This window comes from Megalobrama amblycephala, linkage group LG8, assembly GCF_018812025.1.
Source record: "Megalobrama amblycephala isolate DHTTF-2021 linkage group LG8, ASM1881202v1, whole genome shotgun sequence".
In the NCBI taxonomy this organism is placed as follows: domain Eukaryota; kingdom Metazoa; phylum Chordata; class Actinopteri; order Cypriniformes; family Xenocyprididae; genus Megalobrama; species Megalobrama amblycephala.
Window position 1 is genome coordinate 155,785 of NC_063051.1, and position 27,666 is coordinate 183,450.

The window sequence follows — 27,666 nt, forward strand, 5'->3', positions numbered from 1 at the left end:
AAGATCCAGTGTTTCCTATGGGATAGAAATGTGCAACCAAATCCAAACCATTAGCTGGAAAAAGCATTAGGACTGTAATGAATATTTGGTGTTTTGCTCATTGGTGGAAAATTGGTTCTGTTAAATTGTCCCATTTTAATCTATTTAGTTGTTTGCTGTGCATTTCAATGACATGACAAGTATAACAAACCATCCAGTGCTCATCCTTAGCCACATCAGGCCACAAAATATTTTTATTACATTCAAAAGAAAGAGATCTTTGAAGTACTTGTCCATAGTTTAACTTACAGTGGTGAATTCACTGTACAGATGACACTTTTACATTATGCATTTCAGCACAAAAAAACCTTCTTATTCACTACTAGCCACATGCCATCCAACTTAACCAGGGGCAGGATGCATAAACTACTAGTCTTACAAGTTAGTCATCTCATAATATTTTTAAGTCAGTTACATAAAAACGTAGATTCTGATACTGAAAAGTAAGGCTGATTACCCCTAACTAACTGCTAGTATGTCATACTAGTTCTTAAGACTTAGAGGTGCATCCCAATTTGTGTACTTATGCACCATTCTATACCCATTAGTATATATAGTGTGAGTATAGTGTGTTCACACTGAAAATTCCAAAACCAAAAAGTGCACTTTAAATACCCAAATTATGCACTTAATTAACCGAAAAAACAAAGTGTAGAATGTTGAACACTTTTTGCACTCAACTGCCGCAACTTTAATTACATAATGGAGGGGTAGGGGCTATCAGAACTGATGATGCATGACAAAATAACCTTATAAAATTCATACACTACATGGTTGAGTACATAGTGTATAAGTGTGTCATTTGGGATGCAACTACAGTCTTAATATAATGGCTATGTTTATACAACTGACCCCAGGTGCAGTATAGCATTGCACTTTGACTGAAGTCATTGTCATTCTGTCCAGTGCATCATACCTCCTTGCTATGCAAATAAGGCTTAATATAATGCACCATATTTACAAAACTGCTATTTGCTTGGCACAATTACGTCTGAAAAGCGATGTCTGTGTACATTTTCCTGTGACCGCGGCAGCAGTAATTCATCAAATGATGGAGAAGAGCATTATAACTGGGCACATTTCCAGACACACAGTGTAGACAAGTGCTCTTTCTGCATTTTAAAGAGCTGATTCAGGTGCATGAACTGCAGTAATGTCCGATTGCAGTAGCCTGCAGCATTCTCTACAATGTAATGCATAATGAAAATTGCATTGCACAATTTTGGGTGTGTTTATGCTGTTATGTGATTTGCATAGTTCCTTTAGTCCAAGGGTTTCCAAACTCAGTCCTGGAGGGCCACTGTCCTGAAGAGTTTAGCTCCAACTTGCCTCAACAAACCTGCCTGGAAGTTTCTAGTATGCCTAATTAGACCTTGATTAGCTGGTTCAGGTGTGTTTAATTGGGGTTGGAGCTAAACTCTGCAGGACAGTGGCCCTCCAGGACTGGGTTTGGAGTCCCCTACTTTAGTCAATCAAATGCTAAAACAACCCCAAACGTACACTACTATTCTTAGTGAATTCCCCCTTAGTCTTAGTTGCTATTGAACTTGGGTTTTCTCCGTAATTGGTCCAGGACCGTGCTGACTTGGACTTTTACAGAGCACAAATCGCTGGATGATATGAATCAGTGTATCACGGAAGCGCTGGATGCGGAACGCATATACCAGCGGGTTGAGTGCGGAGTTAACGTGTGACATAAAGATGCCCACATATAAAGCACTCTTGGGCACTGTGCATGTTGGGCAAAAAAACACAATACTGTTCATTATATGAAGCGGCAGCCAGCAGAGCGCAAAAAGAAACAGAACTAGTGCTAACGACTTTGCCAGTTTCAGCTCTTTGCGGTAGTACTTGCTCGAGTCGCAAGTAGCTTCGGCTCGACGATTGAGTTGGCGGCAGATCACGCGGAAGATCTCGGCGTACAGTCCAATCATGATGGTCAGGGGCACCACCACCCAAACGAAGAAGTTGAAGTAGACCATATAATCCATGCGCATGACGTTGGTGAACTGGCATTGGATGGACGTCGTACTGACATTTGCGGGTGGACTGCGGTGCCAGCCGGCCATAGGCACTAAGCCAGTCAGAAATGAGATGAGCCAGCACAAACCCACAGCTACCCATGCCCGCCTTTGCGTAACAATGATGTTGTACCTGTCAAAAAATACAAATGCAATGACATAAATTACTTTTTGAAACCAATCATAACAGCAAGTGGTGATGCAAGTGTTGATCTATATAATGCGCACATCTTTAGTAATATCAAAGATTACTGAATAGCACAAGACATGTCACTCATAATATTTTGAAGTGCATCATGCAATATGGCTCTTTTTAAAAAAGAGCCAATCACCGATTGGTAAAGTCGTTGCGTCACTGCAGTGGCCTTAAGAAGCTCCGGTTCCTATAGAAACAATCAGATGCACGCTTCCTATAGAGTACCTCAGAGATGACGTGTTTTTGTATGCAAAAACCGGAAGTGAGTTAGCGTTTTAGGACTTCCGGTACCATCGCCATAAAGTTTATGGGTTTTTTGAATAGGTTTTTGCTAAATCGCCTGAAATAAGGTCTGTGGTTAACAAAGCCTCTATACATTTTCATGTTTTGTTCTATGACATAAAACACACCAGTTATTACCCGCTTGTGATTTTTTTAAACCTTTATTGTGTCTTAAAAACGGCGGTTGCTAACAAGTTGCTAAAAGGGACTTCTTCCTTTGGTGGGGACTTTAGACGTCATCATGACAAACAGGACATTTGGACAGCATTTCTCATGAAAAAGTGGATAAGTAGCCTATTTATAGTGCAGATCATAATGAGCAAGCATGTTTTTAAATAAAGTTGTTTTTTTAAATAAATTTTGAGGAAGCTTGGTGGTAGTGACGTTATGGTGTGCTAGTCTGTTTATAGCCTACTGTTAGCTTTTTATATCTGACGACTTAGGCTTCAAAATGTATAAATATTGTGTTAACTTGTAAAGATTATCTTGATAGACAAAACGTGTACGTGTCATAACCATTTGTTAAACACAGAGCTTATTTTTTTGCTATTTTGCAAAAGTCTATGGGAAAATTGCATAGGCTTTGATCGAGGGAACCTGTGCGCCGCTAATTTCCGGGTTGGCCAACAAAAACAAGTCATCTCTGAGGTACTCTATAGGGACACACACTTGGGAATGCACATGCGCATGATCCAGCCTGAAAAGTTTTGTCATGATTCGAGCATTTAGAAACAAAATTTAAGAGACAGTTATTTGTCAGATTTCCTTGGTGATTTCAAATATGAAATTTAATCGAATGCTTGGCAAACAGCTTTGGAGAATTTGATGTTTCCCCATTCAAATAGATAGGAACTGCACTTGCATGTTTCAAAGATGGCCGCCAAGTCTTGAAGGGACTTACTGAGTAATATTACTCATTAAGTCATTTTTAACAAATAGGCCAGGTTGTGGTTGTGTTGACAGCATTCTGACACATATTGTGTGGGATTTTAACACATAATGTATAATTTACCAAAAAAAAAAAAAAAAACTCTGGACAGATTGGCACAATAAACGGGTTATCTCCTGGGTGGGCAGTTTGTGTTTAAGGAAATAAAAACAATACATATAATTATATTTCATATGGTATCACATAAAAAGCTCTAAAACGAATAAAATCATTAATAAAATAAATATACAGTATATACATTTCAATTTACTAAACTTAAAATATTAACGGCTGTTTTTTGTCGGCCAATCACGTCATGCGTCTTGTCTTTTTAAACTGTGGCGGATTCCCGCTCTTTTCACTCTGGCCTGGTTTGAGGGGAATCACGATGCTGCTGGACTCAGCGCCATCCGTAAGTTACAGCAGAAAATACTCTTTAAAATGCGTAATGCTGCAAAAATATGATCATGGAAATAGTTAGCTACCAAATACGTTGTTAATTAGTTGGAAAGTGGCGACGTGTATACGTGTATACCGTTAGCAACGCGCGTAACTGAAATGAAAGACGCTGAAAAACACGACCAAATAATTTGTTCAGCGCACCAGATCATTTTATAAACACCTAAAAGAGGATTATAAGTGAACAATTTAACCTGGAACATAAAATGTTGTTTGTTCTCATTGCATTACTTACATTCTACGGTATGACTTGTCTTTAAGGGCGCTGTTGTGTTGATCATAAGATTAACACTGAGCCTTATTTTAAAGAATTTGTTGATATTGACAAAGATGAAGATTTTTTATCGATTTCAAGTCAAGTGCACGTCAAGCACAAGAGCAGCTTGACTTTCTGAAAGGGAGGTTAGTTGCTCACTGATCTCTATTTTCTTTCTAGTTAACGTTATATGGCTTGGGTGTGGAGGAGTCTGGAGGATTTTTTTCTCAGACGTTTTATCATCCTCAAGACGAAAAAGGTAAGTAAAAATTATTTATAAATAATTTGAATTATTATTATTATTATTATTATTATGCAGTACAAATAGACTGGAGTGAGTTGTACTTGCCTTAGGCAGTACAATTAAATTTTCTAAATGAAAATAAACATTATTTTTTAGATACAAATTATGTATTTGAATAAATTTTAATATATTAAATTCACCGTTCCCCACAAATGTGTTACATAAGCATTTAAGTCACATGCCATCAAACATCAAGCAAATGAGTGGTTAGGTACGCTGCCAAAATACTATCAAACCAGTGAAGATCATTCCCTTTGACAGACAGCAGTGGTTTAATTTAGTTAAAAGCCTTGCATTACACCAGCCCATTGATTTGCATTAAAGAAAGCAACAGATATATTGCTGTCTGGCCAAGGAACATGATCAAACACAACTGATGCATTAAAGGTAAAGTTTAATCTCTACGTGGCAAAATGCAAATTTATAAAATTGTTTAAAAATAAATTCTGACTCTGACACCTAATTAGATGAGAAACTCAAAGCTTTGTTGTTTGCCGAACTATTATTATTATTAAATTAAACTGTTTATTGAACATAGGTGGGTTTTTTTTTATCAAAATGCTGTTGCATGACAGCAATAATCTACTCAAGGCTGTGCATGATGATTTTGTTAAATTATTGCTTTGTGTCATGCAGTTTTAACAGAAATATTATTGTGACTAAGTTGGCGAAACGCTTCAGTATTTTTTTTATGCATCACAATCAGTAGTTTTTTGACTTGCACACCAATTGTGACATCCTAGAATCTAAAGTCAGTTAACTAGCATAAAATTTGTGATTTTTTTCTTTCCTATTATATAGCAGATTCTGCACTAATAAATAGACAGTTGTAAAACATAGTAAATATGTTTGTGCATCATCCTGATATGGTTTATTTAGAAGAGGGATTTACAAACGTACAGCATGATATTTTAAGGTAATATTTTCAATGGTCTGATGTCAGTTAATGGTCATATGACATGTTTTGCTTTAATTAATTATTACATTTAAATATTTAATCTTTATTCAGTAAGTGTTTCAGACTCACCTGGTCGGGATTTTGACGCGTAGGAAGCGGTCGATGGCGATGGCCAACAGGGACAGTATGGAGCTTTGGGTGATGATGACGAGAAGGCAGGAAATGAAGAGGCAGGTGTAAAATTGTGTATTGAGACCCAGGCTGATGACCACCGCTAGCGGAATGACAAGAACGCCGACCGCAATATCGGCCAGCGCCAGAGAGACAATAAAGCAGAAGGTCGGGTCTCTAAGAGCCTGGTTCATGCCCACCACCAAGACCACCAGCACATTCCCAAGCACCGACGCCAGGGCGATAGTGCTCTCAATGGAGATGTACACCAGGTCCGCTTTCTCCCAGCTCTCAGTTACTGTGACCGTTGACATCTTCGCCATCCCTAGAAGTAGTTCCTGTTCCATTGGGTCTTCTACAAGAGTCTCATGATGTCCTCAAATGCTGGTATGTACTCTCATATTATTCTATTTCTCAGTCTACTCCACTCTTTTGTTTTTTAGTCTTTATGGCTGTCTCGTAATAAAGTCTTTCTTACTGGTAGTAGCTGAACTGGCCTGCCGTGAAAAGCACTCTTGAGTTACTTCATAAGCAGTCATCTATAGTTACTTTGAGCTGCCGTGTGCCTTGTCCTCTGCATCTTCACAAACTCCTGCTTCTCCTTCTGTTGCGGAGGCTCTGCTGGCTGGGAAGGGAGGGGTGGTTTATTCTCTGCAGTACTATTTCCTTTCCCACTGCTCGCATCACTCACCCTTTCTCTCTCACTTTCTCTCTTTTCTCACACTTTTGAAACCTGAAACACCAGTTGTGGCATTTAGAATTGAATTTAGAAAGCCATTTGAATCTGAATTGAGTTTGCAAACAGAATATGGAATTGAAATTTGAATTTAAAATAAGTAGAATTTAAAGGATTAGTTCACTTTCAAATGAAAATTACCCCAAGCTTTACTCACCCACATCCTAGGGGTATATGACTTTCTTCTTTCTGATGAACACAGTCAGAGAAATATTAATAAATATCCTGATGCATCCGAGCTTTATAATGACAGTAAGCATTACCAAACGAGTATGAGCTGACGAAAGTGTCTCCATCCATCCATCATAAACATATTCCACACAGCTCCAGGGTGGTTAATAAAGGCTTTCAGAAGTGAAGTGATGCGTTTGTGTAAAAACAATCCATATTTAACAAGTTAAGAAGTAATGTTTATCTGTGGAATATGTTTATGATGGATGGATGTGGATGTAGACACTTTCTTCAGCTCATACTTGTTTGGTAATGCTTTGATCAAAGCTGAATTTTAGCATCATTAGTCCAGTCTCATGTTGCATTTACACAGGGCGCCGGCGTTAATGCTTCTCATTTACTTTGAATGGGTGACGTCATGCGTTGCCGAACTGAATTGTGGGTTCCATTGCGTCGCTTCACTCGCGTTGCAAGTGTGCAGAAGTTGAAGATTTCTCAACTTTTCAAGCGCCAATGCAGGCATCATCCAATCAGATCGCCCTATGCAAATACCCTAGAGCAGTCGCTAGCCAATTGCGTTCGTGCAACTCCAGAAAGTAATGTGATTAGCTGTTATCACTATAACGGTCGCGTCAACACAAGCTTCAGACACGCCCTCAATCAAGCGTTGATGCTGACGACCTGTGTGAATGCAGCGCTGAGTGTCACATGATCCTTCAGAAATCATTCTAATATGCTGATTTGCTGCTCAAACATTTCTGATCATTATCAATGTTGAAAACAGTTGTGTTGCTTCATATTTTTGTAGAAATGATGATACATAATTTTTAGGATTCTTTGATGAATAGAAAATTGCATGTAGAAGCACCTGCATGTAGAAAGTCATCTGTTTTTTCCCGTTTTGTTGAATATCTTCTGATTTCTGTTCCTTAAATTCCAGTTCAAATTCCTTTTCAACATCCTGTGGGTTGTGGCTAATTCAATTCAAATTCACACACTTAAACTGAAAGGGACCAATTTTATTTAATTTTGAATCAGGCGCATGCATGACCCAGAATCCTCTGTTTCCTGCCTTCTATCCTTTTGTGTCTCTCTCACTGCATGGAGAGAGACATAATTCGATATTCAAATGTTTCTACCCAGGAAATCGGACATCATCTTCATCAAATTAATTTTTCAGTAATGTTCATTGTAGTGTAGTAATGGATTCGTCTCATTATTGAGAGAAGCACTTGCCTTCCATGATCGTTTCATCTTGTTCCCTGGGCTCCTCAGCATTATCATGACTATTTTAGTCCTCTCATGCAGAATTAAGATTTCCTTTTTGAGTCATAACACAGAGGGAAGATCTTATCGTACTTTCAGAGCTCAGAGGAATTTTCACTTATGCTTCATTGCAATATCAACTTTGTATATAATGAATGTGGATAAGCATAGCTCAAATTATTTCTTTGTCTGAGAATTTGTTGAGAAATGTTTGGGTTACACTTTATTTTACAGTATGTGTACTTACAGTGTACTTACCCAATAAAGTACTGTAATATAAGGTAACTACATGGGTTAAGGTTAGGTTTAGGGGTAGGTTCAGGGTTAGTACCTAGTTATAACCCAGTTCTTGTAATTGCTATAATAAGTACGTACTATGTACATAAGGAACAGGAGTCGGACTGTAAAATAAAGTGCTACCAGTGTTTGAGTTCAGATCAAGATCATGGCAGATCTGAGCACAGTTTGTGATATTTTAGTTAGTACCTAGTTATAACCCAGTTGTTGTAAATGCTATAATAAGTACATGCTATGTACATAAGGAACGGGACTGTTAAATAAACTGCTACCAGTGTTTGAGTTGAGACCATGGCAGATCTGAGCACAGTTTGTGATACAGATTTTTTCTGAAACTTTAGAGGAGACACAGGTGAGATTACTGGGGGTTTTTTTCCCCTCAGGAGACAATATCTGAAACATTAAACTTAAATTAGAGTCTCCATTTTCTCTCCATTTAATATTGTTACATTCTAGAGGATACGACTGAGAAATTAAAGAGATCTCATTCGTTATTTTTTTTTTCTATGAGAATTTATACATTATATTTGAGCAGTGCAAATCATGCTGCACTAATGATGAACACACATACAAACATGGTAAATTATTTCTGGTGCATTACCCTGATGCGGTTCATTTAGAAGAGGGATTCACAAACTTAAACCATAATACTTTAAGTTATTTTAATAATTACACATCACGTTTGCATTGGATTGGTCTCTAATGTTGGTTAATTGTCACATTACATGGACATCTTTTTAGTGTTTTAATTTTGGTTTATATATTTTAACCCTCTACGGCACAAATGTTGATGGCAGGGGCCATCAAAAAAAAAAAAAAAATCCACATCATTTTTTGGTTCATTGGGGTACATTTTTATTGATAAAACAATTTTTTTGACTTTTTTTTTTTTTCCAACATTAGCTTATAAACAATCGCATGCCATAAATGTGTGCTATTCAATGATTGCGAAGCAGTCTGAAGTGCTGCTGGATGAGCCTGTATAGACCTTATGTAGCCCCGCCCCTTTTCAGCGCTGCGCTCGTTGTCTTTTGACTTCCGGTTTGTTATTCCACAGCGATCTTACATATCAATGAATGAACTACTCATTTTAAAATCTTCCCGGTCTACTGACATTTGTTATGACATCTGCTTTAAACATAACAATGCTCATTATAACTTTCCTTAACTCTACAACAGGTAAATCCACTTCACCAGCTAAATATTCTTCAACAACGATGCCATTGAAATATACAGGGCTACCACAAAAACAGAAGTTCAAAGACAATATTCTATTGTATTTATTTTCCCGCGGTTAGAACAGCATGTTACACTTCAAATGTGCGCATCTTCCACACAGAACAGCAGTCCTGACTGGATATTTTCCCAAATCGTCCGTCTCTATCATTTTCGTCTCGTTTTTATTCGTTGATGAAAATTAGAGTAAATTTTAGTCCGAGTTTTTGTAGTTCAAAATGCATTTTTATTTAGCAATCATCTCGTTTTCTTCCATGAAAAAATGTCGTTGACAAATTGACAAATTATTTGTCAACTAAATGAACACTGCTCCCACACCTTACTGGACTGTTCTTTGGTACTTTTTCGACCTTACTAATTGGTTGTAATCATTTAAAGAAAAATTGACTAAACATAGGGCTTAAGAAAATGTTCCGTTGCCTGAGGGCAACGCTGTGCTGTAGAGGGTTAATTTTACATTTTTATGCTTTAATTTTCATCAACTCAAGGAACACACTGATTTAGAATGTTGCAACTGACCAATCAAAATCAAGTATTCCAGACAGCTGTGTCATAATGAAATTAAATGTCACGCCACCTTGCCAAGAACTTCTAAAATGTTCTCTTTGGATGTTCGAGAATTTTAAGACTGTCTAGCACAGTGATGTTTGGAGTAAATGCTGTTCTTGTGCTTTTCTGAAAGGATGTCTTAATAAGCCAATCTCTTTGATTAGTTTCATTCCATTAAGATGTTGCAGACACCTAAATGTCATTCCAAAAAAATGCAGTACTTTAGATTTATTATTATTAATTATATTTTCTAAGTCGAGCATCACTGTAGAGTGCAACAGTCGTGTTCCGGAAGTAAAAACTCCATTCATTTTCTCCATAGGGAAATTGATTTTTGATTGATTGAATTAAAAACCTTTAAAGACAGAATTACTCTAAGCTACAACGTTGTTAATGCATGCACTGTAAAAAGTGATTTTCATGATTTGTTATAACATTTTTTTATTTTGTCAAATCAACTTAGATAATTAAAGGGGTTATGAACTGTGTTGTTTTATTGTTTTATAATATTTCCTGGGGTTCACTTATAATGTTAGTATGCTTTTTACTTCCAAAATTGTCATAATTTATACAAACCCGATTCCAAAAAAGTTGGGACACTGTACAAATTGTGAATAAAAACAGAATGCAATGATGTGGAAGTTTCAAATTTCAACATTTTATTCAGAATACAACATAGATGACATATCAAATGTTTAAACTGAGAAAATTTATAATTTTATGGGAAAAATTAGTTGATTTTAAATTTCATGGCATCAACACATCTCAAAAAAGTTGGGACAAGGCCATGTTTACCACTGTGTGGCATCCCCTCTTCTTTTTATAACAGTCTGCAAACGTCTGGGGACTGAGGAGACAAGTTGCTCAAATTTAGGAATAGGAATGTTGTCACATTCTGGTCTAATATAGGCTTCTAGTTGCTCAACTGTCTTAGGTCTTCTTTGTCGCATCTTCCTCTTTATGATGCACCAAATGTTTTCTATGGGTGAAAGATCTGGACTGCAGGCTGGCCATTTCAGTACCCGGATCCTTCTTCTACGCAGCCATGATGTTGTAATTGATGCAGTATGTGGTCTGGCATTGTCATGTTGGAAAATGCAAGGTCTTTCCTGAAAGAGACGACGTCTGGATGGGAGCATATGTTGTTCTAGAACTTGGATATACCTTTCAGCATTGATGGTGCCTTTCCAGATGTGTAAGCTGCCCGTGCCACACGCACTCATGCAACCCCATACCATCAGAGATGCAGGCTTCTGAACTGAGCGCTGATAACAACTTGGGTTGTCCTTGTCCTCTTTAGTCCGGATGACATGGCGTCCCAGTTTTCCAAAAAGAACTACAAATTTTGATTCGTCTGACCACAGAACAGTTTTCCACTTTGCCACAGTCCATTTTAAATGAGCCTTGGCACTTAGCACTTAGCACTACAGCTCTCAAGGTTAAATAATCGTGAAAAGTGTTGCATTACAATTAAATCGATGGCATTATATTTAGATTGCGGCATGAAAGGTTGCAGAGATGAACACTGTGAAGCCGATCACATATGTTGAGCGCATGAAAGCAGTCATCTCGTCATTGCAACTCAGTTTCTGTAACGTTATACACTAACAAACGCTTTCATCTTCACTAACAGTGCAAACGCAATATAACTAAGAGATTCGTTGAATAAAACGGGAGTTTCACTGATAAACTCGTGCTGTTTGATTGACAGCTTCAGCGCGCGCTGCTCCAGCGATTGCAAATATTGTTTTATACATATAATCAACGTTTGTAAATGAGTAGTTTTATATTTCTCCGTTTTAAATTTGATTATGCTGTTTCCAGTGCTTCTTGGGATTGTAGTTCTAAAACCAATAGCCTAAGTACAATTTCTTGTACCTTTTGTCTTTTTGTCCAATTTTCAAAATTTCCAATTTTCCTATTGGAAGAATAAATGATTTTTTTCTTTTTTAGAACCAGCACCTCTGAAAAAGGGGGCCAGCGCTAATGCACTCTATTGCTCATACTCAGGATTAGTGACTTGTCCTGCACCATTTGTGTTGAAGTGCGGTTGTGCTATTACTTTTCTAAGCGGTCAAACCTAATAGCTGCTTCTAGTTTTGACCTTTGTTTGCATGTGATGGACAATTGACAGTAGGTAAAACATGTAAGTAGTATTGCAAATGCAAGCTGAAAAACATTATGCAAACCTTCTGGTAGGGACTTCTCACCAAGCATAACCGTCTGTGCAGTTTTCCTGAGATGAGTGGCAAGAGAACAATAAAGCCCTGAGTTGTTATGGTGACATATGCTGTCATCTAATTGAAGAGAGATCAGCATATCAAGCACAAGGGGCTTCGGCTGCCCCATAGGACTATTGACTTGAGCGGAAAGCAGTAAATGTGCCACGCACAACCAACATGATGCACAGAGCAATAATGAATCTGTTTACGCCATCTTCATTGATGATGATGATGGTGATTATGGATAAGTGCTCTAATAATGTCTGCAATTAAATACAAACTATTGTACTGATGTAAAGTGCATGACATGAGCTTACACTGAAGGGACCCAGCCATACCTAGAGACATTGAAATATCACAGAGACTTCAGTGTTCAAATAAGCAACTACCCAGAATTCCAGAGCAACCGGTCACAACTGTAGCATCATTGTGATGAGATTTGAGCAAGTAACACATAAAAACACCTTAGCAACTACCCAGAGTTTCTTAGCAACCATTCACAACTCTAGGATTGTGGCTGTGAGATTAGAGCAAACAAGCAAACCCAGAAGAAATAAAGTACACTTCTATAATGTATTTAAGGTGCTCTATTTTCACACACTATTGTTTTATTTAATATGCTAAAAATTCTTCTTTAGTACTTCTTAAGCTAATCTTAAGAACATCTAAGTGTACTCAACTGTGCTATTTTGAGATACCATGAAATATGAACTAAAATATGCTTTTAACATACTATCTCTGTATTTAAAAAATGTAACACTTGTAGTACATTATGTTCAAGTGTACTACAAGTGGTAACTAAATAAATTTTTTAAATACAGAGATAGTATGTTAAAAGCACATTTTAGTTAATATTTCTTGGGTGTCTCAAAATAGCACAGTTGAGGCACTGACCATGGCTGCAATATTTGAGCAAGCAACACCCTAGCAACTACCCAGAATTTCTAGCAACCATTCACAACACTATGACCGTTGCTGCGAGATTTGAGCGAGCAAGCAACCACATAGCAACACCCTAGCAACTACCCATAATACCCAGCAACCATTCACAGCACTACTGACTGCGAGATTTGAGCAAGCATGCAACTACCCAGAATTCCTAGCAGCCTTTCACAACACTATGACCTTGGCTGTGAGATTTGAGCAAGCAAGCAACCAACCAACCACATAGCAACACCCTAGCAACCACACAGCAACTCCCTAACAACTACCCACAATTCCCCAGCAACCATTCTCAACACTAGCAATGTGGTGGCAAGATTTGAGCAAGTAAGCAACTACCCATAACACCCTAGCAACAACTCAGAATTCCATAGCAATGATTATCATCATGGAAAGATTTTTGTGGGCAAACAACACTCACATTTTCTGAAAAAATCTAGTTGTGTTTTACAGATATTAGGTATTTTGAATATAATTTTTGTAGAGCTATATACATATCAGTTACTCAAATGTAGCTATCAAAAAGTGTAATACAACACAACCGCTTTCTGTGTGGTGACAAGAGGAAATGTTATTGGTTAAAGACAAGTTCCCCAAAACCTGTGTGAAAGAGTTTTATAGAGCTTTCTCAGGTTTGTTTTTGATGACCTAATGAACATTACTGTCTGAACGATCGATACCCAGGTACACATGCGCATATTGAGCGTGCTGTACATCTCTCCCTTGCAGCTGTTGTCATTTAATCAAATTAAATGCGGCGTTTAGATGTGTGGTTTCATATCCCCTGATTTTCGAGCCACTGATGAGAATTGATTTGGATATTGCTTTTCAATGCAGCGCCAGAAGGTATATTATAAATTTTTCAACTTCAATCAGCAGAATGAACTCAAGCGATGTTAGAAAAAGTAATAATGTGGGAGATGAACATCATAAATCCTGCTTGTTCTGCTCACACTGTTTGGACCGAGGCCGATATTATGTTGTACAGGGAAAGAACAAAATGGCCTGTGGAGACGTATCTTACAGAAATCCAGTACTCCTCTGCGAGATACGCTCCAGACATTCCCTCAGGATCAGCATTGTTCACTCACTTCCACTTGGCCCGATGCCAGTAAATCAATTACAGAGACTAAAAAGAAGCGCCTGACAGAGGGAACGTCTAGTCTAATATACAGCAAAATTTCTGAGAACACAATGATAATCTCATCTAAACCTGTAGGTAAATAGAAAGTTACAAGATTTTAAAGTGTTATGATGTGAAAGAAATATATCCTGCACTAAATTTGTTCCTGTGCACATTTAAGATACTTAAAATGTATTTTTATGATTTTTCATAATTACGTTTTCTGTCAATTTCAGAGCTCAGATTCCATTATGAAAAAGAGCACTCTACACGTACGTTCCAATAAACATCATCTTTCACTGAAGAATAAAGTCATACAGGTTTGGAACGACATGAGGGTGAGTAAATGATGACAGAAATTGCATTGTTGTGTGGTTGTAACATTTATGAAGTTAGGAAGGAAGGATGTGGATGCTCTGGTGAAAAACATTTGCAGGCTCAGAATGATTCTGTCGGTTCCTCTTTCATCATGGTGACATTAAATATTTGCTTCTGAATGATAGTAGCCTTTTGTTTTTTTAAATGACTGAGGTCAATATCTGGAGAGCAGAGCTGCAGATGTTTGGATTTTAATGTTGGCACGTGATACGTACATAAAATAGCTCAAATCAAATATTTATTTCCACTATATTTATTTAACACTACCATTCTACTTCCTGAAATTCATTGCCAGCATCATCAATCAGTTTATGTATATTTACACTGCCATTCAAAAGTTTAGGGTCTGTAAAAAATTTTTAATGTTTATGAAAGAATTCTCTTCTGTTCACCAATGCTGCATTTATTTGAAAAACATTTATCTTTTATTTATTTATATTTATTATATATTTATTTATTAAAAAAAATATAGTAAAAACATTAATAATTGCTGCTTAAACAAAATATTTATTATTATTATGAATGTTGAAAACAGTTGTGCTGTTTTAAATTTTTATGGAAGCTGTGATACAATTTATTCATGATTAGTTGATTAATAGAAAGTTCAAAAGAATAGAATTTATTTGAAATAGAAATTTTTTGTAACAAATGCAGACCTGCCAACATGTACGCATTTTGCGTACCAGTTACGCATTTTGACCTCAAAGTACGCTGGTACGATTTGTCACTCTATACTACGCAAAAACCCGGTGACTCCTCTGTGCACGCCTAGTACTCAAATCCAGCAAAAGAGTTCGACCAATCAGCGCTGGGTTCATTTCCCCAAATAGCAAGCGGGGATGATTGACAAATGCGTACGGCCTATCAATAAAAAGACACTGCAAATCGACAGCAACACAAAATCCCGCTCAATCCCTCCTTCACTCCCGCCGTCTCAGTGACTGAATTCTCAAGCGAGGACAGCACACTCACGGTTTTTTAACTTCTTAAGGTAAACGGGTATAAAATGCACAAGTAATGTTGAACAACAAATCTAAATAAAATTGAAACCGCTGATTATGAAAATGTTGTGATGTGTGACTGACTGACAAGCGCGAGTCTGGAGAAACAGGCGTTTATTTATTTATTCTCCGTGTTCAGAAACGTATAGCCTACATGTGTTGCGTTATTGTGTTAATACTAACTAAAGTAACTAATTATGTCACATAGCCTACTTATTTTGTATGAAAACTAGCACATTAGTTACTTCTGCATTTAAAATGACCGTTGTCTCAATGCTGCGCGAGCCCTCTCTCTCATAAACACAAACGCGCGCGCGCACACAGAGAGGTAAAATGAAAATCGCCGTGTTTGGTTTAAAATTTGTTCTTGCTTGTGTTATTTTTTTTGTCAGAAAAGATTTTTAATTATCCACCCGTGTTTTTAAGATTTGTTAAATGACGGAGGCTTTAGATAACAACCCCTCGTTATATGACTAACTTCTTGATATTCTTGAATAGCCTACTCAATTTGTTTGCTCTTATTGGTCCTTTCTATTCGTTGTCAACTGTTTTCTATAAATATGTTTGTATTGTCTAACCTTTATTCAGTGAATGTTTGTCTTGTTTATAATTCAAAGACAGCACGCCACAAATAGAAACCCTTTTTTTCTGTGGGATTTAGTATCATATTTGGATATTGGAATAAATTACTATTTTGTAAGGGTTTAATTGTAGACTAGTTTTCATTACAAAACCTGTATAAACGACTCAACTGTCAGGTTAGTTGTATGTAAATATAGCCTTCTTGAAATTGCAAACAAAATTTTTTAGTCCATATTAAATATATGAATGCGATTCACTTGTGGTTGTCAGTTTGTATAAGCACACATTATGCAATGCCAGACTAATCATGAATAAAAAAAAATGCTTTTGAGCAGGTGTAGTAAAATTTTTGATTGTGTCAAATTAAAAAAAAATTTAACAGTCAAAATTAGATTAACGAAGATGGGTGTGTGTGCTTTGTGTATTGTATTCTCAAAAATGTAAAACCCCCCCCACAAAAAAAAACCTGTGCCCCGTCCCGTCACACTGGTACTCGAAAAAAATTTCCAAGGTTGGCAGGTCTGCAAATGTCTGTACTGCCAATTTTAATCATTTTAATGCATCCTTGATTCATAAAGGTGGGCTATTAATTTCTCAAAAATAAAAATCGTTCTGACAGCAAACACCGATAGTGTATTTACTCAAAACAATTTCAAGAAAACAAAAGTATATTATCCATTGCCAAGACTGTCTGTGATATTTTGGAAATGACACAGCGTCGACATCAGCAGACATTTGCTGTGTCTGAAATCTCATACTGTATAGTCTGTACAACATTTGGTTGGAAACTTACTTTGCAACCATTAAAAAAGTGTTCTATATGCTACGAATGTGTGTAGTATGAATGAAATTCTGACATACTATATCTGCCATGTTGTTATTGTCATGTGACCTACAGCGTCAGTTGCATCGCTTCACCTCCATTCTCAAGTCCTCTCCCGTGGCCTCATGGGATAGTGAATATATGAGTAAATATATTTCTCAGTCTGGGTTTATTTTTAACACATTTCTGTATAAGCAACATACAATCTGTTTTATCTTTTACATTATTGAGGAAAAAAAATACAGTTAATTGGAACACATGTTGACCATAGCTGGGCAAGTTGTCACACTATATAGGAACCTGCCTTTAAAAAGTTTCAAGGGTTAGTTCACCCAAAAATGAAAATTATGTTATTAATTACTCATCTTCGTGTCATTCCACACCCGTGAGACCTTCGTTCATCTTCAGAACACAAATTAAGATATTTTTGATGAGATCCGTTGGCTCAGTGAGCCCTCTATTCCCAGCAAGGTTAGGTTACACTTTCATTACCCAGAAAGGAACTAAAAATACATTTAAAACAGTTCATGTGAGTATAGTGGTTCTACCTTAATATTATAAAGTGAGGAGAATACTTTTTGTGTGCCAAAAAAACAAAATAATGACTTTTCAACAATATCTAGTGATGGGCGATTTCAAAACACTGCTTCGAATCTTTTGTTTCGAATCAGTGATTCTGAGTGCCAAAGTCACGTGAATTCAGCAGTTTGGCAGTTTGACACGCGATCCGAACCACTGATTCGAAAATATCTTAGTTTGTTTTTCTGAAGATGAACGAAGGTCTCACCAGTGTGGAATGACATGAGAGTGAGTAATAAATGACATTATTTTCATTTTTGGGTGAACTAACCCTTTATATAGGCTTTCAGCAAAATTTGTACAGTAAAACACAAAACAAATAAATGTACAAAAATATATATCCAGTAGAAATTGTTACTAATAAATTGTATAAAATTACAACATATTCACATATATAATAGCAAATATATCATAAATCAAGCTTGATCATTATGAATTGCAAAAAAAACTATTAAATGTTCAGACCTAAGAGGGTTATAAACACTAGTATCTGTATTTTGACAGCATAGCGAGACCGACTCAGTTACGTCATTTGTGGTCCTTCGTGGGAGTGGGCATTTCATGCAGAGTTCGTTTGGCACAATTTGCTCTCTGCAACTCTAATTGGTGGATAAAAATAAGTTGAAATAATGCAAAGGGATGGTTACAGCGCTTACAACAGGTCTGTCTTTAAAAGTTATTTTTAAAAATCATTTTACCTGTAGGTAAAAATGATTTTTATTTTTTATTTTTTTTCCCAGAACAGTTGTCCGCTGTAGGTTGGACATTAAAATTCAGCCTTTTTTCTTTTTTTTTTTCTCTAATTTAAGAACTAGGCATTTGAAACTAACATAAAACCACTACTGGAGAAATTGCACATTTGTGTAATTTAATTTTTGTCTCTAGTTCTAGCCCTGGTCTCCCCTACTTATTGTGCATGAGAACAGACTCATGCTAATCGTCCTGATTGTTGGCTAAAACTACCTGTGGGTTTAATTTCATGGTACACCTGGCGGTGCTGTTTGAGTTGCTGCTGGCATTATTATCCAAAGTCTGGCTGCTCTGATTCAGCTCTGTGCTTGTCAGCTTCATCAAGATATTTTTATATGCCATCTTAATTTTAGGGATCTTAAAAGCATACACTATGGGGTTAACTGCGGAGTTGGCGTGAGAGAGGAGGATGCCAATGTGGAAGGCGACAGTGGGCACTTTTGCAATCTTGTAATACTCCAGTGTGTTCATTATGTGCAGTGGGAGCCAACAAACTGCAAACAGAACCAGCACCAAAGCCAGAGAATTGGCCAGTCTCCGTTCCTTGTGGTAAAATGACTTGGGCTCCGCGTTGCGTCCGACTCCTTTTCTCAGCTGCTTGGATATCATATTAAAGAGTAACAAGTAGAGGGCCATCATGATGACGGTGGGTAGCAAGATGCAAGCGAGGAAGTTGAAGTTAACCATGAAGGACATGGGTATAACTGTGATGAAATTACATGTAATAGTGGAGTTTTCTCTTGTTGTGGTGTCTTCGTTGTGCCATCCGAGCATGGGGATGAGGCCTAGTATAAAAGCAGAGAGCCAACATACAGTGACCGCGGCCCACAAGTGGTTCTTTTTGACTGCTCCTCTGTACCTGAAAATCAATGAGAAATTATGTTTATATATCTTGAAAGGTTTTATATATATATATATATATATATATATATATATATAGATATAGATATAGATATAGATAGATATATAGATATATGTGTGTGTGTGTGTGTGTGTGTGTGACACTTTACAGTAAGGTTTCATTAATTAACATTAGTTAACAACATTAGTTAATGCACTGTGAACTAACATGAAAAAACAATGAATGACTATTTGTATTAACTAACATTAACAAAGATTAATAAACACTGTAACAAATGTATTGCTCATTGTTAGTTCATGTAAGTTAATACATTATCTAATGTTAACAAATAAGACAAATTTTATTAAAAATGTTATTGTAAAGTGTTATGGAGTTTTAAAAATATTTTTGAAAATCTCTTCTGCTCACCAAGGCTGCATTTATTTGATCAAATAAATACAGTATCAATAAAGTAAAAGCATTAATATTGGAAAATATTATTAAAATTGAATATAACCATTTTCTATTTGAATATAATTAAAAAATATATATTTATTCCTATGATGGCAAGGCTGAATTTTCAGCATCATTACTCCAGTCTTCAGTGTCACGTGATCCTTCAGAAATTATTCTAATATTCTGAATTGCTGCTCAAGAAACATTTATTATTATCAATGTTGAAAATAGTTGTGCTGCTTCATATTTTTATATTTTTGCATCCTTGTTTAAAGTGCCCCTATTATGGATTTTTGAAAATTACCTTTCATGTAGTGTGTAACATAGCTCTAAGTGAATGGAAACATCCTGCAAAGTTTTAAATCTGAAAGTGCACTGTATAAAAAGTTAGTCTCTCAAAAGTAAGAGTCGACTCGGAGTCAATTGTGAAACGATTCCCAACCCGTTTCGTTGTGACGTCACAACGAAACATTAGCATATTGCCTGCCCACTTATTGCACGTGCAGATGCCAGGGAAAATTCATTTTTTTCAACAATACCACAGCAGTACAATCTTTTGTTGTGTTCCTGTCATTTTACTGATGACTGCTTCTCAAACCCTGGGGAGTTTAACGCAGGATTCACAATACGCTTGGTCTTAAAATATGGATCAATGCCCAGTTTATTTGGACCAGCTTGCTCCTCTGAATCTCAACCTGCAAGTATGATTAATAATTGATCTTTATATTTTCTAGCCATCGTTCAAAATTCATAGTTTTGTATGTTTTGTTGTGTAACATACACCCTCATCTGTATGTCTCCTGCTAACGGCTAACTTACATTTCTGTAGTTCTGCTATTCAGATGTGGGTCCAATATTGTCTAAAAATGTGTCGATTAATGCAGCTTGTCTGTCTTATTACTTGGAGTAGTGATCAAGGATGGAGCACAACTTTTGTTTACAGAGTGTAATGCTTTATCAGCTAATCATGTTTGTGCTCGGCTAACATGGGAGTTTACAACATACAAAACAAACAGTTTTTTTCCTCTGCATTTTTATTATTATAGTAGAGTGGAGCTCTATCTGTATTGTAATAGGATGTTAAGATGTTAATCTGCCCTAACTAGTTTAAGTATTCTCTCTGTAAACAGTAAACACCCATTTTAATGTCAAACAATGATATAGCCATTTTTCTTTGTTAATAGTTATGACGAAAAAGTATGTACACATCTGGCCTAAATGTTTCTCTTATGTTAGAGGTTTTCACCTTCGCTTTGCATTCTGACACAGTTCCCACAGGTGCACCTAGGGCTGTGACGGTATGGGATTTTTCTTACCGCGGTGAAGACGCAACATATCACCGCGGTTTGGCGGTTAATCGCAACCCCCCGACCTCCGTGGAAATATAATGACTTAAGAAGGCATGCAGCTTGTAAATGAACATGGAAATAAAGCAGTCGGTCTTCTTTATTATTTAACACTCTGAGGTCTGAGGTATCGCCGGCGATACCACCGCGTTTTTTTTTCTTACCAGTGTGAAAGAGACTCAAAATACTCCGTCAATGTTGCACATACAATTAAGAGTTATACACCATTTGAATCTGTTGAATATCTTCTTTCATTTGTGTACACTCAGAGTAAAAACAAAATGTTGTGCTTTTTGTAAAATAAAGAAAACTAACATGATGCGTGATCTCTCGTCTCCCTCTGAACGAACTCCAATCTGATAGTTCTCAGAAAATGAACTGTAACTTAGTGGATACTAATGACAAAAAAAATTACACTTATGTGTAAAGAAACGTTGAAATGTCAGGTTTTAAATCGTGCAAGTCAAATCGAAAACAAACATTCTCTGTTTATGTAATCTGTATGAAAAGAGAGCCATGTCATACAAGAACTAACATTGTAAGTATTAGCATTGTTTCCTTGCATAGAAGATCCAACGAATTCCTCATTCATTGAAGAGATAACACAAAAAAAAAATGTGTTGCAATGAATGAACAAACTCATCCGTTATGCATTACGCAAAATGCCTTGTAGAAAACGCTCTTAAGCGCTAAGATCAATCGTTATCGGGAAACCCGGCCCTGAGATGTAGGCTATATATAAAAGCTGTTTTAAAGCATTTGCTGTATGGATTAAAAAATAGGCTAGTAAATATATTCATATATCAGACAAAATTGCGTTGCAGCAAATCCTTTAAATTTTAAGGTAGGCCTATTTAGAACAGAGCAACATAAAAATCAGAATATATAAGCAGCTATACGATTATAGGAAAAAGTTTTACATATATGCCATTATAATTTGTGTTTTATTTTTTTTATTGTATCGAATTATAAAATAAAACGCAAATAATAATTTTAATCGGGCCTGTTTTAGGCCTTTCCTTATTTTTATATTTTAGACATCCATCAATTATGGTTATGAAAAAAAAAATGACTGGCCATCTCCTCATTGAATGTGCCTTTAGAGAGAAATGCACGGATTACATAATGAAAGAGTTTCTATTTTCGATTTGAATTATTTCGTTTTAAAGTAGTAATTTAAAGCTTTCTATATATATTCGTCATGCCTGTGTGAAGCGCCCCTGTTCAAGCCAGAGACGGCAGAAAAGCACAACGTTTTGTTGATATTGTGAGTGTACACGAACAAAAGTAGACCTTTACAGTTTGGAATGACGTATTAGGCCGGGTTCACACCGCAAGCGGCAGCAGAGCAGAAGCAGCGCGTATTTTTTCGGCGCCCATGTTAACAGATGAGAGCGTTCACACCGCACGCAGAGGCTGCGCGGCAGCGCGGAGCAGAGCAGAAGCAGCAGTGCCGTGATCGTTTCGCCGCTGGGTCTATTTTTGCTGCGCTGCTAACGCTCAATTAAAGTGAAAGTACACCTTTGATGGACAAAATAAATATGATTTCACACAAAAAGTGCTCAAAATGCACAGAATAAGCATATCTAACAAGAACTGAAGTATGTCAGGAAAGAAAATTAATATTAAAACATATTTATGGAAGATTTACTCATTTAAACTTGTTTTTAATTATTCAGTTTGGGTTAAAGTATGGTATATTATAGAAAACTAAACTAAACTAGCCAGAAAATATGATATATAAACATTATTTTAGTTATTACACAGACAGCCATATAGGCTCTTGCATACCCAAATCAAACCCAAGTTTGCTGTCTTTTTCGCCGAGTTTGCAGTCTTGTAAACATGTTCATGCGTCAGATGATGTAAAACACAAAGCTTACCTCATTCGTGCGCAGCAAAGAGGCTTTTATTTATTTATTTTTATTTAATTTATGTTTATATGTGAGTGTTGTACACCTTGCATGTTAACAAACTTTCAAGACTATCAAGTTTAACAATGACCAATTATAAAAACAAATTTATAGCTGTCTTTGTAAAGAAATGCTCACTTTATATGCAGCTTCGAGCCGCTGCTTTGACGCTGTACAAACGCTTCCAGTGTGAACACTCGCGCGTCTCTGCAGCTGCAGTTCACGCTCACACGCTGCTAACGCGCTGCTTCCGCTCTGCTACCGCTTGCGGTGTGAACCCGGCCTTACTCTTACCTTTATGAGCAAAAATGAATGCCTATTTTAAGATGTTTCCACTGTTAAAAAAAAATGCAAGAGATCTCGCTAACGCCTCCATGTCCTGCAGAGCCCGCTTCAGCTTCACTCAGTACAAACGATTGGATATGCGTCTAAGAGCGCACATTTATTTAGGTTAAACATTTAAACTAACATTGTGATATGCTTGAACTGTTTTATATCTATAGATTATATTTTAGACAAGTCCTTATGATTTGAGAAGGCTAAATTTATTAAAACACAGGCTATGATCAACTCATTGTCTGCCGCTGGCCGCTTGGCCATTAGCCTACTTAAAAAAAACAAAACTTACATTTAACTAACAAAAAAAATGCTCCAAACGTTTTTGTAAATTAATTTTATAAAGAAAAGAAATGAAATGTAAAAATGGTTATATTACATACAAAACACAAATATTTAATAGCTGAAACAGTAGTATATAAGCTGTTTTGGGAGAAAGGGGAAAAAAGACTGGATAGGGCCTATATTTGAAGCCCGTGCAGGGTGCTAATCTACTTCATCCAACGCTGTTTTGTTCTCTGTTATTTTCATCTGTGAGCATGCTCTTGATATATGCATTTCACAATTTTGTTGTTTAAAACGTTTGAAAAATTCATTCTGCTCTTGCTGTTCGTTCGGCAGACACCCCCCACCACCTTGCAAAAAAAAAAAAAACACACAGAGGAAATACTGCAGACGCTGCCGGGACGGAAGACAGTAAATTGGCAAACAATGACAAATTGTTTATACTTCATATAACACACCATATGCATTCCTGTAACTTTCAATAGCAAATAATAAAAAGAAAAAAAAAAGAGTGCGGTGATGACGGTAATGACCTAAACACCGCGGTCGACATCTTGTTACCGCGGTAATGCGGTTATCGTCACAGCCCTAGGTGCACCTACATAAAGTATAACACTGACGCTACTATCACGTCTTATAAATAAATAACTAAGATGACACTTACTAGAGACAAAGGTCATACGCCAGTCCTGATTGCGAATCAGTTTCTGGTTGATCGACTACTTTAGACGTTTCATCGTTGGACTCAGGCTCAAATTGATATAGTAAAATCCTGCAGTAGACCAATTTGTCCTGCAGTAGACCAATCACAAATAATTCTTTGAACTGCTTCTAATAAATCATTTACAAAACATTGAGAACTTGGGTGAAATTAAATACATTATAATTAAATATATATATTATGAGAAAACGAAAATGTTTTTTGACCTTGCATGCATGAAAACCTGTTGTAGGAGACTCCCAAAACAATATTAGGAACCTTAAAAAAGGCATAATAGGGGCACTTTAATAAAAGTATATATGGCAGTTGATTGGATTGTGAAAAGTGGGGTATTTAAATACTTAAAAATCATATTAAAAAGTAAATCAAATCAATTATGATTTCATGTTTAACTTCATAACTTCATGAACCCTATAAAAAGTTCAATTTTGGAAGCATTCGGGAGAGAAATGGCTGGTTAGTCAATGGCAACATGGTGATGTCAAACAAAACAGAAAGTTATTTTTTTATGTCACAATGCCATTGTCAGTTTTATTTATATAGCACCATTCAGTACAACCCAAGTTGACCAATGTGCTTTACAACAGTTATTTTGATTGAAGATTATGAAATTCTGTGAAATAAATGCATTCTTAATGTATATTAAGGATGTAAATGGGGTCCATTTCAATTTCATGTTCACCTAAAGAAGTTCTTGTTTTAGGTTGCATGTTATTCAGTATGATAAAAATGAGCGTGCATCATTTCTGAGATCTGCAAACATTTGATTTCCTCCTTATCAGCAAGCTTGATCAATTTTGTTCTCACTCAAGAAAATCTTCAAGTATAAATTTCAAAATACATGACTACTAAATGTTCAAACCTGAGAGGGTTATAAACACGCAGGAATCGGTCCACAGCGATGGCCAGCAGGGAGTGAACGGAGGCCTGGGTCAACACAATGACCACACAGCTAATGAAGAGGCAGCAGTGGAAACTAGTCTTCAAACGTCCATCAACTACCACTGCAAAAGGCACAGCCACCAGCCCCACTAGAAAATCAGCCACCGCCAGCGACACAACGAAACAGAATGTTGTCTGACTCAGGGCACGACACGACCACACGGCCCAGATCACCAGCATGTTCCCCAGGCAGCATCCTACAGCGATGAGCACCTCCAGAGAAGTATAGATCATCTTCTCACCATTAGACATGATTAGACAAAAAGCACAGGAACTCTACAGGAACTTACTTGAAGTGCTGGTGGTTAAAATAGGAAGTTGTCTCACTCACCCACACAGCCAACCAAATATGCACACATAAAAGATTTTTTGCGAGATCAGTACTTTGAAGTGGCTTGTATGCTTCAAGTACACAGTGTTTTGTTTATTTTTTTTTTTAAGGAAATTAATACTTTTATTCAGCAAGGATGCATTAAATTGGTAAAAAGTGACAGTAAAGACATTTATAATGTTACCAAAGATTTCTATTTCAAATAAATTCTGTTCTTTTGAACTTTCTATTCATCAAAGAGTCCTGAATAAAAATGTTTTGTGGTTTCCACAAAAATATTAAGCAGCACAACTTATTTCAACACTGATAATAATCAGATATGTATCCTGAGCAGCAAATCATCATATTAGAATTATTTCTGAAGGATCATGTGACACTGAAGACTGGAGTAATGATGCTGAAAATTCATCTTTGATTATAAGAATTTTTTTAAGTATATTACAAGAAAAAACAGTTATTTTAAGTTGTAATAAATGTTTCACAATATTACTGTTACGTGTACTGGTGTAGAGAGACGAGGCAGATACAGATTTCCACAATTATACACTTCTTTAATAAACAAGGCAGGAGGCACCAAACATACACTTAACATAAACAGAGAACGGACAAGGAGTGCAGGGAGTGAGTGCAATATAAAGGAGTGCTGACAATAGAGTCCAGGTGCAGGTGATCCGTGATGATGGGGAGCTGACGAGGGAAGTGAGTGCAGGTGTAGAAACAGGAGGATCATGGGATATGAAGTCCAGGGAAACAAGGGTTCTGTGACATTACCCCCCCCTCCCGGTAGGCGCGTCCTCGCGCCGTAGATGAAACAACCGGGAGCGCCCTGGAGACCTCAAGCTGGTGCAGGGGGAGGAGCAGACTGGAGTGGAGGTCTCCAGGGCAGGTTCAAAAGCCATGGCGGGTCAGGGGCTGAAGGCAGCCATGGCGGGTCAGGGGCTGAAGGCAGCCATGGCGGGTCAGGGGCTGAAGGCAGCCATGGCGGGTCAGGGGCTGAAGGCAGCCATGGCGGGTCAGGGGCTGAAGGCAGCCATGGCGGGTCAGGGGCTGAAGGCAGCCATGGCGGGTCAGGGGCTGAAGGCAGCCATGGCGGGTCAGGGGCTGAAGGCAGCCATGGCGGGTCAGGGGCTGAAGGCAGCCATGGCGGGTCAGGGGCTGAAGGCAGCCATGGCGGGTCAGGGCTGAAGGCAGCCATGGCGGGTCAGGTGCAGCGGGCAGCCATGGCGGGTCAGGTGCAGCGGGCAGCCATGGCGGGTCAGGTGCAGCGGGCAGCGGGCAGCCATGGCGGGTCAGGTGCAGCGGGCAGACATGGCGGGTCAGGTGCAGCGGGCAGACATGGCGGGTCAGGTGCAGCGGGCCGCCATGGCGGGTCAGGGACCGAAGGCTTCATGCCGCTGTCCCCAGGCGGTGCTGAAGGACCGGCGGGAGATGGCGGAACCCAAGGCTCCGCCGACCGAAGCGCAGCCGGGGCTCCAGAAGGCCGCAGTGGGAGACAGGCGACAGACAACAAAGTGAACACTGGGGGGAGTGAGGAGGCCAACTGGAGCTGAGGGACGGAGGGACGGAGCAAAGACGGAGGAGTGCAGTCCAGAAGTGAGGGCAGGCCGACGAAGGAACAAGGTGTGAACGGGGGCAGGATGGAGACTGGTGACACTAGTGGACTGATGGACAACGGTGGAGCAGAGGGAGGTTGGAGCCGGGGTGAAGGTAATCGCCCAGAGGTCCGAGGTGGAGATCTGGGTGAGGGGGCTTGAGGTGGAGGTGCAGTGTTGAGACACATGGGCGGAGGCGGGAGAGGGAGGCAGGGAGGGAAAACAGTCTTTAGGCTGGAGGGTTCAGAAACACAGTTCATAGGAGCGGCTGGAGCTGAGGGCTCGGCGGCGGCTGGAGCTGAGGGCTCGGCGGCGGCTGGAGCTGAGGGCTCGGCGGCTGAGACTGGAGATACTGGCTCGGCGGCTGAGACTGGAGATACTGGCTCGGCGGCTGAGACTGGAGATACTGGCTTGGCGGCTGAGACTGGAGATGCTTGCTCGGCGGCGGAGACTGGCGCTGCTTGCTCGGCGGCGGAGACTGGCGCTGCTTGCTCGGCGGCGGAGACCGGAGATGCAGGCTCGGCGGCAGAGACCGGAGAACTTGGCTCGGCGGTGACTGGAGAACTTGGCTCGGCGGAGACTGGAGAACTTGGCTCGGCGGAGACTGGAGAACTTGGCTCGGCGGAGACTGGAGAGCTTGGCTCGGTGGAGAGGGGAGAACTTGGCTCGGCGGAGACTGGAACAGAGGGCCAAT

The 27,666-nt window shown here is 38.3% G+C and overlaps 2 protein-coding genes and 2 long non-coding RNA genes across 4 annotated transcripts; 2 read left to right on the forward strand and 2 right to left on the reverse strand.

The window, feature by feature from the left end:
• LOC125273324 (adenosine receptor A1) lies at positions 1 to 5,901 on the reverse strand. Its single transcript, XM_048198527.1, has 2 exons — positions 5,513 to 5,901; positions 1 to 2,193 (listed from the first exon to the last, which is right to left on the reverse strand). Exons 1-2 carry the CDS (start codon positions 5,899 to 5,901, stop codon positions 1,578 to 1,580), a joined length of 1,005 nt encoding a protein of 334 aa, XP_048054484.1. The 3' UTR covers positions 1 to 1,577.
• Positions 3,790 to 5,631, forward strand: LOC125273325. The gene is made up of 3 exons (XR_007186054.1): positions 3,790 to 3,878; positions 4,362 to 4,440; positions 5,495 to 5,631. It is a non-coding gene; the product is annotated as an uncharacterized LOC125273325 (long non-coding RNA).
• Positions 5,805 to 25,100, forward strand: LOC125273326. Its single transcript, XR_007186055.1, has 3 exons — positions 5,805 to 5,941; positions 14,333 to 14,434; positions 24,993 to 25,100. It is a non-coding gene; the product is annotated as an uncharacterized LOC125273326 (long non-coding RNA).
• LOC125273323 (adenosine receptor A3) lies at positions 17,616 to 25,571 on the reverse strand. The gene is made up of 2 exons (XM_048198526.1): positions 24,970 to 25,571; positions 17,616 to 19,068 (listed from the first exon to the last, which is right to left on the reverse strand). Exons 1-2 carry the CDS (start codon positions 25,299 to 25,301, stop codon positions 18,393 to 18,395), a joined length of 1,008 nt encoding a protein of 335 aa, XP_048054483.1. The 5' UTR covers positions 25,302 to 25,571; the 3' UTR covers positions 17,616 to 18,392.
• Between the last annotated feature and the right edge of the window lie 2,095 nt (positions 25,572 to 27,666).